The 15,758-nt window shown below is 34.9% G+C and overlaps 2 protein-coding genes across 4 annotated transcripts in view; both read left to right on the top strand.

Moving 5' to 3' along the window:
* The window catches only part of Glut4ef (Glucose transporter 4 enhancer factor), a 52,403-nt gene extending 44,349 nt beyond the window's left edge, over positions 1-8,054 (top strand). Inside the window, exons 5-8 of the mRNA XM_021327719.3 lie at positions 330-427; positions 1,330-1,488; positions 1,576-1,663; positions 1,751-8,054. Of these exons, the coding sequence (XP_021183394.1) occupies positions 330-427; positions 1,330-1,488; positions 1,576-1,663; positions 1,751-1,912 (507 nt within the window). The 3' untranslated portion in view covers positions 1,913-8,054. The remainder of the gene's footprint in view (positions 1-329; positions 428-1,329; positions 1,489-1,575; positions 1,664-1,750) is intronic.
* A 1,472-nt stretch (positions 8,055-9,526) lies between these two features.
* LOC110383806 (probable serine incorporator) lies at positions 9,527-15,413 on the top strand. 3 transcript variants are annotated; one of them, XM_021344733.3, is made up of 11 exons: positions 9,527-9,768; positions 10,541-10,705; positions 10,795-10,883; positions 11,061-11,156; positions 11,273-11,451; positions 11,836-11,951; positions 12,247-12,465; positions 13,052-13,187; positions 13,762-13,788; positions 14,316-14,463; positions 14,696-15,413. In XM_021344733.3, exons 1-11 carry the CDS (start codon positions 9,733-9,735, stop codon positions 14,826-14,828), a joined length of 1,344 nt encoding a protein of 447 aa, XP_021200408.2. In that variant the 5' UTR covers positions 9,527-9,732; the 3' UTR covers positions 14,829-15,413. The 3 variants fall into 3 exon arrangements, with proteins under 3 accessions (XP_021200408.2, XP_049698388.2, XP_021200423.2); XM_049842431.2 differs by lacking the exon at positions 13,762-13,788 and having other exon boundaries at positions 14,301-14,463; XM_021344748.3 differs by lacking the exon at positions 13,762-13,788 and having other exon boundaries at positions 9,528-9,768.
* The last annotated feature ends 345 nt before the right edge of the window (positions 15,414-15,758 follow it).

The following is a 15,758-nucleotide window of genomic DNA, read 5'->3' as shown; positions in this document are numbered from 1 at the left end:
TTGTGTACAAATAGTAGAGGTAGATACAGGAGGGCAGCACTGATACGCGATCCATTCGCAAGGCCACGACCTAGAGTCGCTTCCGTCTCAGCTACCTATATCATCGCGAGTTTACTCGTTTTAAACACATTGGATTAATGTAGAAGGTGCATTATGTTGGCACAGATAGAATGTAACTTTGCAGGATTGGAAATGTCGCGGTACTTAATTTTTGATGACAAATTAAATTCATATTTTTCATTAAAAGTTTATTTTGCGTTTTAGCTATATTTGTGAAAAGCGGTGTTTATTGAACATATTTTCTAACTATATTATTTTGGTTGTTACAGATAAACAGTGTTGTATTCGTCTGCACCTGGAGAGGATGTACTTACGACACAAACACTTGCTCCGCCATTGAAGCACACATCAGAAACACACATTTAGGGTTGGTATCTACTCCTGTTATTATTTACTTTTGGACATTAATAGGCAAAGGGGCGGATTGGACAACGAAGTAAATGACAAGAATAAAATTAACCCAAATGCGAACTTTATTTTATTAAAAAATGATTATCCAACAATGCAAGCGCAATAACAGTTTAGAATGCTAGTGCTAGATTAACTCACAAATAACATAATGCAATGGTCACGTGTAAATGAGGTCACGTGCAGGAGCTAGTGCACGTGCTAGATGCAATAATAATTGTGCAATGCCAACAAGCCAGCTGGCAAGGTTACAGCCAGCCTGCGTCGCTAGCAAACATCTTACTTCCTGAACAAACAGAGAAAGTCTACATCAAATCTTAATCATTTCGTACCTTTTCGAGTTGTGGAATCACTGACAAAATACATACGACTAACGTTGTAAAGGTAACTAAAAATACTACCTCGGACCTTGATAATCGTTATTGTTAGAATAAAGTAGTTAGAGAGCACTGAAAGGCCGGCCCTTGGTGACCCGGAAGCAGCGAGGCTTCGCGACAAGGTTGCTAGCAACAGTCCCGCGGGCGGCCGCGCGCGCAAGGTCGCTTGCCAACGCCCGCGGCCCGGCTTACGTAACTGCCCTGTCGCCTTCTTATGTTACCGATGTGTGATATCAATCTACTGCTCCTATATGTTGCACATCATTTATTTATATACACGACAAGTACCGCAATATTATTTCAAATATATAAATTCAATCGCAAAAATATTCTTTAAGAACTAAAACCAGCCTGTATATGATTTACATCATGATTGGATAAGGTAAAAATAAATCATACCATTATGACCGTATTCCGAGAACTAGCAAAAGTACGCAGTAACCGACCATTAAAGTATAGTTTTTAAAAATTATGAACATTGCAGGCCAAAGAAAGAAGGCGATAGTGACCATGAAGAAGAGTTCTACTACACAGAGAGGGAGGTGGCGGCCCCGGCACCGCCGCCCACACTCTCCCACCGAGACATGTGCCGCCCGCCGCACGAGGATCCCGAGTATCAACGACAGCTAGTCGGCTCTTTCAGGTAAAACATAAGCAGCAGTTTGCTGTACATATCGAACCTTGTTTGTCAATGATCATTTTTGAATAACCATTACGTGTGTAATTTCAGGCAAGGTCTTCTCTCTACAATGCAGAATGGAACCGCCCGGCCAATAAGCATTCCCGTTACACATCATTGGGCCAATTCACATTCACCAGTAAGTACACAAGCGTTTAAAACATGTGGTCTTGCTGTCACATACTTCAATAAAACAGTTTTACTTAATCCAAAATGAATTTTTCAGAAACATATGCGGTTATCAGCGGCGAGCGGATCACCGGGCAGTCCCGGGAGGCGGCCGCGCTCGGATAATAAGAAATGTCGTAAGGTATATGGCATGGACCAACGCGATCTCTGGTGTACACAGTGCAAGTGGAAAAAAGCGTGCACGCGTTTCGGCGATTAGCGTTCGCGTCGCACGCACGCATATGCGCGGGCAGTGCAACTTAAATGAACGGTGACGTTACATTATTGAACCAAAATACAATGAGACATTTTGATCAATCGCGAAACGCGAGAACTATTCCGTGTGGGATTCATGATTTAATTAATTATAAGAAAATATATACTATTATGAATGAAAGTTTTTATTAATATAAGCAGAGACATAAAATTTAGATATATTCGTTAAAAAAGTTAAAGGAGACATATTTTTGCTCTTTATATGTGGCTCGTGTTTTGACTGCATAATGGACATTGCCCACGTATTTTTGTAGCGCAGTAGATTCGCCTTAACTGTGACGTACGTACATGTGGAATGCAAAATTGTGTGACGCTCTCGAGCGGAGACTGTGAATATTAGCATTAAGTAGTTGTAAGATTAGACTGAGATGAATGCTGTGAAAACATTGTCAACAGTGTTGACCAATATAGAATCTTCTCCAGTTGACCAATATAAACTCCTTAAACTAGACATTTTAAAATACCACATTTATCATAAAGGTATTTTAGTTGGTATTGATTTAAACAACAGTTTGGGAAACACTGCACAGTGTCATCGAAACTCTTGTAAAGGGTCAGTCAATTCCGTCCACATTTTCGAATGTGCTGCTTCGATTGTTATCGACAACACGTCCAAGACAATGTTTTCACACTATTGTACTATGTACTGAGTATGCCACTGTATGCTCTGATTGTTCGACCACATTCAATGTCGAAAATACTTCGGTGATATTAATCACTATATTATATGAAATGTATATTGACTGACTTATTAGATAATAACGAAATATAAATAATAATATATGAATTAGCCTCGTAAGTTATCTCAGATTCGACGAAAAGACTACTAACATGTTTAGACTTAAATTTTTATGAACATATCTGTGTTGTATACAAAGATGGTCCTACTAGAACAAGGAGACAATACTCAAGAGATGCTCGCGCATTCTGCGGCGCCGGGGCTTCACCGCGGAGCTCTGTGCTCGTCGCAATGTGAACACAACAGGGTGAGCAGCATATACGCAAGACTATGACTTCCAAGGAGACGAGAGAATTTGTAGGTAACACCACACTGTACATACTGATTCAATTATTGCATACAATCTGCAAAAATGGAGTTCGTTTGCATGAATTTCGATACGCCAATAGATGAGGCCTAATAATCTAGTAACCGGAACGTCGTCGGAAAACTTGAGATATGAATTTCATATACCTATTTAAAGTTCTGATAAGATTAAGAACCCATAGAATGTAATGTAACATTAGAAACATCAACACGTACAGGAGGGAAATATAAAAGAAGCGTGCAGGATTTGGGAAAAGTAAGAATAAAAGCGATTGCGAGCTGCAATATTACTTATAAGTATTACTGATTAATTATGTAAATATTAATTTAAATATAGTGAATTATATAAAAAGATATTATTCTGTATCTACATATTTAAAAAATAAAAGCAATGTTTGGATGTGTACATAGATAAAAGTATAATTATGAAATATTATTGTTACTTAATGTAATTGTTTAAATCGAAAACTTTTGTACGGCTTCATGATAACGAGTTTATGAAATATTTTAAATAGTTAGGCACTGTAATGAATTACAAGAGCCGCGTAAAGTTTTAATTTTGTGTTCCCTGCATACATCACGACGCGAATGGATTCTTTGTTACCAAGGCTCCTTGTCGGTTCAAATATATTTTTAAGTACATATTAACAAATTACAAAATGCTTACATTAAAGAGAAAAGTATTAAGTTCGTGAATACTCCTGGTTGTCAAACCATAGGTATCTATGTAATATTTAAAATGTGCCAATTGTAAATGTAACAATCACTGTGAAATCAATATTAGACTATTATACACGTAATGTGTTCATGTGTTCATTAGTATGCACTATGAGCTATCTAATTACATCGGTGCTGATACAAATAACGCACATTTCAGATAAATATGTACCGAGTTCTGTGCCTATTCAGAATTTGGACAACTTATATTATTGAACGATTACTGGTATCAGTTATCTTGGTTGTACAGGAAACATGTTAAAATCCTTTTTATTAATCTCATCGATTCAATAACATGTTAATTTCTATTTAGATCTGATTAGACCAGACAGACAGTCTATTTATGCCAAATGCATTCATGAGAATTGGACAAGGTACAACAGAAATCCGCTTCTATTCATGAAGAATCTTTAAATTTTTATGTTTTTTTCTGATACGCGGCGCGGTAAACCAATCAGAGTTTATTTTTAAAAAGTGACCACACAGTTGAACTAGCATTGCATTGCACTTATTGTGTCTTATAGTGACTGAATTAGTAACGGCCAATACAGCCCCGCTCCTCCGCCTAAATGAAAGAGATGTGACGATTAAGAATCAGTCCATAAACAAATATCAATCAATCAGTATCAGAATTAAATATGTAAACACCAATTTTTATTACAAATTAAATTCAATACGTACCTATTACTCATATGATAGAGATACCGCTTCTTGCCAAATTTCTTTATAAAGTATGTGTTACAGGTGCTTTATGTCATTATTAGTAATACTTAAATGTATTTGGAAATCGTGCTATCATAATATTATATTACGTGATGTACCTGTAAATCTTACCAAATAATTACATTTCATTGCAATATTGGTTGTGATAAAACATCATGAAGTTGTCATTTAATAGCAAAATAACAACGCTCGACGCAATGAACCTCCGCGCTTTCTAAACCAAAAGATCACTGTAGTCGTAAGCAACAACTCAGCTAGCGATTTGACAACTGCCATATTGTAAGGATCTAGAATATATAACTGCAGCTTAGATTTATATGTAGCTCCTAGTTGTATTTTAAGTTGAAGTCATAATAATAGTATTTAATATGTTAGGTACAGTAAACGTATTACGTATATTTAGTTGATATTTGTTATTTCACAGTTGTGAATTTTGTAAATTGTTTCAACAATTTCTACCTTGAATAGTCGATCACATTTTATATTTCCACGCAAAAATGTAGAAAACATTTGAACATGCCTCATGTGGACTGTTTAAGTTTAGACTCACTTTTCCTGTAGCTGCAACACTACCACTGTATTTGTACCTCTAACCAAAATAAGAATTGTTATCAATGGGTAACAATAAAAAGTTAAGACCAATATTTACGGAGATAATTACCGGGATTATATTTAAATACGTATCGTCGGTAGACAATATACATTTTGCAACGATATTTACGTACCAATTATTTCATATTCATGCATAAATACGATGCCGATCTCAATTTATTTTCGAAGCTACTAGAGTTACGTTTAGAGACATAATATTATTTCATGCATAGAACATTTCTTATTTTATATAAATTATTCATAGTAGTTTAGGCGTTATTATTTTTAAAATAAAGACACTTTATTTTTAATAACTAAATGATTTGTAAGTAAATATTTTTACGTAATTTACTAATTTATTTAGCCAAAATTTTTGCTCAATTTTGTATGCACTCAACACCAAAGTCATAATACTAACAAGAAACTACATATCAGTACAAAAAGCATAATTGAAACAGTTTTAAGATTTTTTTGCCTAGAAGATCACATGCATGGGCTCACGTCGCAGTCCTAATACTCTTGGAAGCATGTTTCGATGAAATTCTTAGATAGAGCGCTAGTGTAGCTCCAAGTTTTAATTCAGTTTCTACGTAACGGACTGTCTACTTGAGACCTAAGTACTGTTCTTGATTAGGTACATCAAAATATTATTTAGAACTTACAGATATAATGCAAGTGGGATTTAAATCCGTGTCGTCGAATTGAGCACGCGTTCAGCAATATTTGAATCCCACTAAAACTCGCTCCTCTTGCGAGGAAGTTAAATATCTTTCTTTTTACATACAGCGCCGCTATTTTCTTCTCTAACTTCTTTATGTAAATATGTAAATTGACAAAGGTCTTAGATACTAATAAATACCTGGTATTGAGTGGAACACCATAATTTCTAGTGCTATCGGTACTTACATAAAGCTGACGATATTATGTAAACGTTATCAACGTAAACACAGTTTTACCTTCTAGTTGAGTAGCATATTTACTTAAATATTGTATTCTTAATAGTCTATTCGTGAATATAGATTACTTCACCTGTTTTATACATACTTTTAGTACCCTTTGTTGTAATATAATTTCCGTTAAAATTATGGTACCTACATGCTAGCATGTAATTTTATCTACAAATATTTTAAATTAATATTATCTATATCATAGATTTACGACACTGTAATTTCTTATTTTTATCGTGTATTGTAATTATTTACTCCTAATTGCGTATATTTTAATTATTATGTTTCATCATTTATTCATCCCTTATGTATTTTGCTATTCCAATGAAGTTAATTTTATGTTTATGTGGGCAATTATAGTTTATGAAAATATGTCTCCTGTTTTTAGTGGTACCAATGTATTAAGTACTTGTGATTAAAGATATTTTCTTGACATGTCCATAATCTGACATAATCTAGCACTCAGCGTAATATTAATTTAACAACGAGTTGGCAAAAAAGTACAATTTCACAAAAAAAGGAAAAGAGCTATTATGATGAGCTAAATGAAAATACCTTTCTATCGAAAAGAATGAAATTAATATAAGGAAATAAAGCACTTTTTACCGATATCACTAAATATATATTAGTGTATTATGTGTTGGTACTTGCCAATGAATCAAAGCCAACTTGCGCTATGATCAGGCTGCATGACGATTTTTAAAAAATCAGGAATCAATCGTGTAAAATATTATATTTACATATATGTACACTGAAAATCAAGTACATAGCACACCTCTTTAAGAAAATAATAATTGCTAATACAAGTAGGTACCTATCTACCTATTGTAAAATTTGTATGTATAGAGTACATATTATTTGCTTTATTATTTTATTCCTTAATAGTTTAGGTGAGACTTCTGAAAATCGAATTGTCACGAAATTAACAGTGTACCTAAATCCTGTTACCTATATCATTTGAATTGTAATGTGAAAAGTTAGCATTTTTTGTGGAAAACATCCCTACTTTTAATTAATATTGTTCAACTAGAGAGTGCCACAGACTTTCAGAATGACTAATGTGCTAGTCGTATCTTGGAAATATCTGAATTAAGACTCAGCATATTACCTAAATGACCTATGCTAATTTTTTGCATTAGGACTGTCAATTCATGTAAATCTCACATAATAATCTACCTTACAGGAAGTTACTTACGCAATTGTTAAGCCAGTATGTATCAAATTTATATCAATATGACGTAAGTTTCAGAAATATGGTGTAGATATCTAGTTTCTTGTTAAGAACCGGTGGATGCATCGATACGTCGTTATTAATGGTTACCAGTAGTTTTAAGGACGCAACATGATCAAATATGTTGTTTATCTCTTGATAGATATTATATTTTCATATTTAGTTGTCAATATCACAGCAGTTTTAATAGACACTGTCAGCTCTATTCCTCATATTTAACTTTCTCTAACTGCCATCACAAGTTTTGTTTACTACGATCAACAAATGGTAGAAACTAGCTGGCGGTTAATCTACTGTGATATTCATAATTTTATTTATTATTTTCTAAATTATTATTTATAAATTTAATGTTGAATGTGAGCAGAGCATGTTATATTTTAATGAGATTGTCGTAGTTAAGACATTATTTTATATTGTATCTAATGGAAGGTCCAGAATGTGTTCCAAATTGGTTTAATAACGATAGTTAATACAATTTTATTACAAAATGTTTTTGTTAATACGTTGTTAATAATCTTGTAATGTAAATTGAAACAAGAAGAAATATGTACATCACAAAACTTAACAGCCTTATTAATGCACTTTGAGCTCTCTATCTATAATGTGTAATATTGAATGCATTTCATAGCAAACTATATTTGACTGTGAAGTATTGTACCTACCTATACCTACTTGACAAAATGTTACACAATTTAATGAAATATATATTAAAAAAATGTTATTATTTTATTATGTGCTACTTCAAGTAGACTATTTGCCTGAATATACCTCAATAAGTTTAGTATGAATTTTGTGTGTCTTGAAAAAATATATTTCAATTATTAGAATCACAGTGGCATTATTTTTCTGACCTTATCCTATCCTTAACAATATGCATAGAAAAGCTCGACTTCAGATCAAGCAAGTACCAATGCAACTTTTCCAAGTTTGTATGTAGGTACTTCTCAAGTATATCTTGGACATCAATGACCGTGATTCGGAGGGCAAACTATAGGTAAACTGTAGGTTCTGGTTGTCATTTGAACATCTTTGACAATCGTTACGGGTAGTCAGAAACCAGTAGGGTCAATTCCCACTGAAAGAGCAGCGGCCGTAAGAGCACGGACAATGTTAAGGTGTCTACACACCAAAGCCGCTGATGCCGGCGGCACAGCCCGGCGGCCCAACCCGCCGGCCGTATTTTGTACAATCATGCCGCCGGCTTTCATAGAGTATTTGACAATTACTAGAACACCACATGCCGCGGCAGGCGTGCCGCCGGTTTGTGCCGCCGGGTCAGCGGCTTTGGTGTGTAGACCCCTTAAGAGCGCGGCGTGGCGCGGCCCAATCTCTTGCGTTTACGGCCGCTGCCGGCCGCTGCCGGCCGCTGCTCTTTCAGTGGGGATTGACCCTAAGGCTGACAACCAGCCATAACATGGGATATTGGGTTGCCTGGATAACTGGGTTGCCCGGTAACTTGGTTGATCAGATCAGGGGCCCGATTCTCCTAATTTTACTTAAGCGACGTAAGATTCACATCCGACTGAGATCCAATCACGACTGAATTACGATTGAAGCGTATGTGGCATTGCGCAATTTTTTTCTTTTAAATAAACGTTTCTATCCGTTTCTGTGATTCAATTTTGAATCATATTGTGTGCAAATTATTAAAACTGCGATTCAATTTCTATTTAATTTTGTTATTATTAACTTAGCAGAATCGGGCCCTAGATAGGCAGTCGCTCCTTGTAATACTCTGAAACGCACTCAACTGCATCCCGTTAAACAACTACATAGGCGAGAAAATCCTTGGCAGATTTTAAGCTATGGAGAGGAAACTTCACATTGACTATTTTATATTAGCCAGTCTCAGCCTGTGTACAGTCAACTTCAGGTCAGTGGTAACAGTTTTATAGGAAAATCGTACTTATAACTATTGAGTTAAGGTGCATGACAGTTACCACTGATGTGCGGTCTACCGTACCTAAGGCTGACTGAACTTAGCTTAGTTGAATTCTGTTCATTCATCTACAAAATGTGCGAAAAAAAAGTAAAATATATTGAATGATATAATAAGCTTCCGGCCGCGGCTTCACCTACTTGGTGTGTTGAATGTAGCCTATGTGTCAATCCAGGGTATCACCTATCTAGGTCACTAAACCAAATCGGTCCAGCCGTTTTTGCATATACATTCTCACAAACTTTCACATTTATAATAATAATTAATCAAATTAATATTTATTTATAATATAAATATAGTAGGATACTTTAGTAGGATTAGTAGGATTTATCTTTAGGGGTAAATATTTCAGAGAGCTGGTATCACTTTTTATAATCTATGTTTTTGGCCCGTGTCTGTCAATGTCATGTCAAATTAAGAAATAAATCAATAGATTGTGAGAGTTGTTTTTCAAGAACAATGCAATTTGTGACTAATATTGTAGAAAGCTATTGACTGTCTCATAATTATCTTAAAAATCGTAATTGGTGTCCGAACAAGAAAAGTTAAGAAATAATAAGAGTGTCCAAGTATGGGGGCAGTACTAGGTCTTTGTTCTGCAGCTCAGGTGAATGTTGTTTTATCATAATTTTAATTTTGCTTACTAAAGTTTTATTTTCTCTTAAATTACTGTACAGAATCTATAAGTAATCCTTTGCTTAAATACCACATAGCATTATGGTTTGTTGTTATACTAGACAATGACGTGATCTAAGCCATTAGACATCTCCAGAAATATACATAAAATTGTTGTATCAAACAAAAAGTATGTATGTTTTTTGTTATTCATTAGTAAGAGTGTTCAGATTGCGTTTTAACTCTGACTAAAATATATTTTTTTATGATTCTGACCCACACTAGGATTTTCTAACATTTTGTGGGTATGTTTACAAAGATCATTTACCTACCTACCCTAAGGAGATCCACTTACCCATATTGTACTATGTATTTTGATCTTTTTCACATTATGTAGGTATTGCTCTTTTCTCAGAACTTGGGAAAATAGAGAATTTAAAAGCAGTATCTGCACAATGGCGAGAACCCTAAATTGAGCTCAAGTTGAACATTTTGTATTAACTTAAGGAAAACCTATTGAATTCAAACTGAAAACATACAATGTTACAGTCTCATAAAACAAAGCAAATACTTCCATTACTTTAATTGAATTTCAATGTGCATTTGTCTACTATTTGAGTGTAACTAATTATCCTAAAACATACTTTTTACTAGTAGGGCAGCCTGATTTTATATGACTACTTGAGAATAAATTTCTTGTAATTACTGGTATACAAGCAGTTAGTAATGTTAAAGAAACAAATTAACTTTTTCAATTAACACAGCTGGCATGCTGCTGTGGAAGTGCAGCGTGTTCCCTGTGTTGCTCAGCATGTCCGTCATGTGCCAACTCAACATCAACTCGTCTCATGTACACGCTCATGCTGCTACTTGTCATGGTAGCTGCTTGCATTACACTCGCCCCTGGATTACAAGATGAGATGAAAAAGGTATTTTTATAGTAGAATAATGAAGTGATTTAAAATAATTTTCTGCCATTTTAGGATATGTGCATTGTGATGTTTCATGATTTTTTCAGGTACCATTTTGTAAAAATTCTACTCACTACATACCCGGAGACTTTAAGGTTGACTGTGATAAAGCTGTTGGCTATTTGGCAGTTTACAGGTAATTAAATTAGTAATTATACAGTTAACATTATTCTTACAATTCATTTTATCAATTTTGCATTTCTGGATATACATTTGTGTTGAAAAGTAACGCAATTCAACAGGCTGTAGAGGAAAATATATTATTATCATTATAAGGATATGATTCGCCTTATAATTGTATTTCTGTTTACAGAATATGTTTTGCAGCATGTCTTTTCTTTGTTCTGATGGCTCTTATAACAATTGGTGTAAAGTCCTCTAAAGATCCACGAGCAGGCGTTCAAAATGGGTAAGTTATTATCAGTGAGTTTGTTTTGAACAACTATGTTTTATCAGTTAAGTATGTTGACTGATAATATTGTGCTCAATGATATATGGTGATGAGAATATTATATGTTTTTTTAGTTTCTGGGGCATCAAGTATCTGCTTGTGATTGGTGGTATAATTGGTGCTTTCTTTATTCCGGAGGGACAATTTGCCTTAACTTGGATGGTGTTTGGCATGATTGGAGGATTTTGCTTCATTGTTATTCAACTGATTTTGATTATTGACTTTGCCCACTCTTGGGCAGAACGATGGGTGTGTAAGTATGAGTTTTTTTCTACAAGTTGCTTTTTTCACACAATTTATTGGTATAACTGATAAAGTCATCATAGAAGGGGAAAAACCGTGTAAATAACAAAAGCGTCTCAACGACATTGAGTCACGAGGAAACAAGATGATAACAATTGTGAATCATTCTACATAATATACTATGATGACTTCCCAGAAAACTTGACATCTCTAAAATACTCCTGTTTAATATCAAAAAGGCATGGAATTACAAAAGCTTGTCCAACCATCCATGTATTTTGAATTGCGTTTTAGAATACAAAAAAATCAATGACTAACAATAGGCCTAAAAATAATCAATTGTTTTAGGAATACCTATAAAATATATAATTTAAACTGTAAATACAAATTTCAGCCAACTATGAGGAATCTCAGTCACGCGGCTGGTACGCGGCTCTGCTGCTGGCTATGCTCACCGCCTACGCACTCGCACTCATTGGCGTTGTCCTCCTTTATGTGTACTACACCAAGGCAAGTTTAATTTGTATACTAACTAGCGACCCGCCCCGGCTCCACACGGCAAAACAGTATTTGCCCACTATTTAATAGATGCTATTATACACCATTCTCATCAATCACTCTATCTATTAAAAAAAAGCGCATCAAAATCCATTGCGTATTTTTAAAGATTTAAAGCATACATAGGGATAGGTATAGGGACAGAGAAAGCGACTTTGTTTTATACTATGTAGTGATTACATGGTTGAAGATATAAAATCAAGCAAGAATCAATGAATGATGATGCATCCCTTATTTCTTTTCACAGTCAAGTGGATGTGAGCTATCCAAATTCTTCATCTCGATAAACCTGATCCTGGTGGTGATCGCGAGTGGCATTTCAATCCTGCCGTCAGTGCAAGAGCATCAGCCTCGCTCTGGACTGCTTCAGTCGGCTGTGGTGTCACTGTATGTCATGTACCTGACGTGGTCCGCGCTGTCCAACGCGTCTAAGGAATGTAACAGCATCACCGGGGGATCTAATGAGGTGTGTAATGAAAGAACAGTTATTTGTATACTGATACTTGCATATACCGTTATATGTATGAAGCTTACCCAAACGATACTACAGCCAAACTTTATTTCCTAAATAAATAACGTAGACGGATTCTATACGCCGTACTCCGTACTTATATTCAATATTGAATATCCAGATTAAGTAGTGAAAAAGATTCAGCAAAAAAAACATTAAAAGTAAAATTTTATGAGACTCATTCACTGACGAAAACTTTACTGAGTAGAACGATATTTAGGTGTGCTATAAAATATTTATGTCTATATTGTGTATAATACGTATTTATATTTATTTATGCCTGACATGGAAATAAAGGAAGTGACATATTGGGTATGTATGTATATTATATTTTATTTTTACAAATTGGCCAGACAGAAATTAAAGGAGCTGCACTGACAAGATAGGTCTTAAATTGAAGAAGATTGTATGTTCGTTGGATGGATGACTTATCATCTATAGCCTTGAATCATATATAGTCTTGAATGTGGAATCTGATTTCACTACTCGTTAACGAACCTTTTGGGCAGGCAAAATGATATCTTGTTACCTTTTTTGGCAGTCGTCCTTCGATAAGCAGTCGATCATCGGGCTGGCCATTTGGGTCTGCAGCGTTTTGTACTCGTCCATCCGAACTGCCTCTTCCTCGTCCAAGATTACCATGTCGGAGCATATCCTCGCCAAGGAAGGCGGCGGAGGTGAATATACCCTTTTATATTTCCTTACACTAATTAAAATAATATTGCAAACATTAACATGACTAAATTGCAAAGGAAAAAAACAATGGTAAGATTTTTATACATTGGCTTATTCACATTCTGTTCAAACTGGCCAGAATTATTTTGGAATGTCAACATGCATCGTTAACAGTGTGTCCTCTACCTTATTTGTGAGTCGCACGCTCACCAACTTTTACTACAATCCAACCACGGGATGTCTGTTCTTTATTCTGGTTTTGCATGATCTGTGTTAAACTTGAGTTATGCAGATAATCACTTTACATGAGTGTGTACCACAAACACATACACATGACAAAGAGACCATTTCATTCTTCTTAATTTAATGATTCTTTTGTACCACTCATTGAATAAAATATTTCTATAATTTTTATATTACCTATAGAGTTATTTTCCAATTATTTTTGCGAATATCTTTATTTTACACACAGCAAGAAGTTCAGTTGTCACATTCTATTTTTACTTTTTTTTATGTAAACTAACGCATACTGTGCATTCCTTGCGGACATAACGCGCGGCGGCGGCGCGGTGTAAGGGCACGGAGGGCTCATTGCTAACGAAGGTAACGCACACTTGCACTCGGCCTTAAGTCATAACGTACCTTCCATGCCAGATATTGAACATGTAACCAACTCATTCATGCTAACATAACATTTGCTTATTTAATTCCATTGTTATGATAACATCGCGACTTCACCATTATTTGCTTTGTTTACTTAGTATGAAACTATATTTCTTTTTCTTATTTTCCGTTGCGCTTGATCTCGGTCCAGCTTCTAAAGAATCCCAATCCAAGCCTAGCCCTATTTCGACGACGCCAGGTTAAAGTTTTGCAATAATGTAGGTTGTGTCACTGTTAGTTGCTAATTCATTCAGTTTTTTTATGTAGATTAAATTTATATTCCTTGGTAACATATTTTCATTTGTAAACAATGTTTAGTAACATTTTCAATTTATTTTAAAAAGTTAAGTTCTGTAGTTTTAGTTTTCCATGTATTCGCTTTAGTTGCACGTTACCATGGTACTGTGATCAACATTGTTAACGTTGCATGTTGGTATGCTCACTGAGCGCAGGGTATGATTCCATAGAGGGCGCTGACGGCGGCGAGGCGGGTCGCGAGGAGACCAAGGTCTTCGACAACGAGGGCGATGGCGTCGCCTACTCCTGGACCTTCTTCCACATCGTGTTCGCTCTCGCTACCCTGTACATCATGATGACACTCACGAATTGGTACAAGTGAGTATCTTTAAGCTCTGAAGTTTTTATTTAATATTAGTTTGCCATTCCCTATTGTTTGTAGGAACTATGTACTTATGTACCTGTAGTTTTATATAAAAGTAACATAATTACCATGGTTTGATACAATCATAGTATAGGCTTATGCAGCCTTCGACGCCTTTATTTTATTCCTCTAGAAAAAGAGGTAAAATGGGGTTGCAAAATATTAACTTAAACTTAACTTTTCCAGCCCGAGCTCGCAGCTTTCGAAGGAGAACGTCGCCTCAATGTGGATTAAAATCACTTCATCCTGGCTGTGCGTGGGTCTCTACATCTGGACCCTGGTAGCACCAGCCCTGTTCCCCGACAGGGAATTCAACTAAACCTGTTCTTCAAATTCTGTTTTATGCTATATAGAAAACACGGTTATGAGATACAACTTAGTGACAGACGAATAGCGAAATCTTAGCAATAGAGTACCTTTCTCTGGGTTTAGAATCCTAAAAAAAAATACGCTTGGAGCGACAAAATTATTTCAAATAAAGTTTATTGTGAATCGATTTGAACAAAAATAGCATAAAACAGATTAAAATTAATTTTATCATAAGTAATTTCGTTTCCATCATTTAATAAATTATGCCGTACTGTCAATTGTATCTATCTTATGCTAGTAAACCAGAGCAATGTTGTTAAAATAAGCCTGTGAATCCTTAAATATTAAGATCTCATATTATTATTATTTTTTATTACTTATTTTCAATTCATTAAGTATGAACTATCCTTTCTATCTGTGTAGTGTATGTTCTGTGCTGTGTATGTTCATAGCATTTTATAATTCTTTCACAACAATACACATAACTTTTTGTCTCACTATCTTCAAATCTTAATTGTTGTGTTACTTACTGCTTTAAATGTCTGTACCCACTAATTAAAATATTATTTTATCAATAAATGTTATATACCCCGTATGATTTTTATTACTTCGTTTAAATGTAAAATGAGTGAGCATTGAGTTTCTCGCCAGTTCTTCTCAATGATAAACTATGTAGGTACTTTTGAAATGGGCAACTAGAGTCAGTAAATTTTACAATAATGCAACCGCAACCCAGGCACCACGCTCTTGCATAGATAACCGACGAATCGGATAAAAACTTAAAACGGCCACAAAGAGTTGCAAGAAAACATCAACATTTATGATGAAAATAACTATATAACAACAGAAGTAGATTTTCTTGTATCCTGTTGGTACTGGAAGTAACTGTTCAGTAATAATTATAGAATATAAATTATAACGAATTACTAAAAAAGTACTT

The sequence above is a fragment of the Helicoverpa armigera genome, chromosome 5 (genome assembly GCF_030705265.1).
Source record: "Helicoverpa armigera isolate CAAS_96S chromosome 5, ASM3070526v1, whole genome shotgun sequence".
Lineage (NCBI taxonomy): Eukaryota > Metazoa > Arthropoda > Insecta > Lepidoptera > Noctuidae > Helicoverpa > Helicoverpa armigera.
The sequence above is the reverse complement of the archived record's forward strand: the minus strand, read 5'-3'. Positions and strand labels throughout refer to the sequence as shown.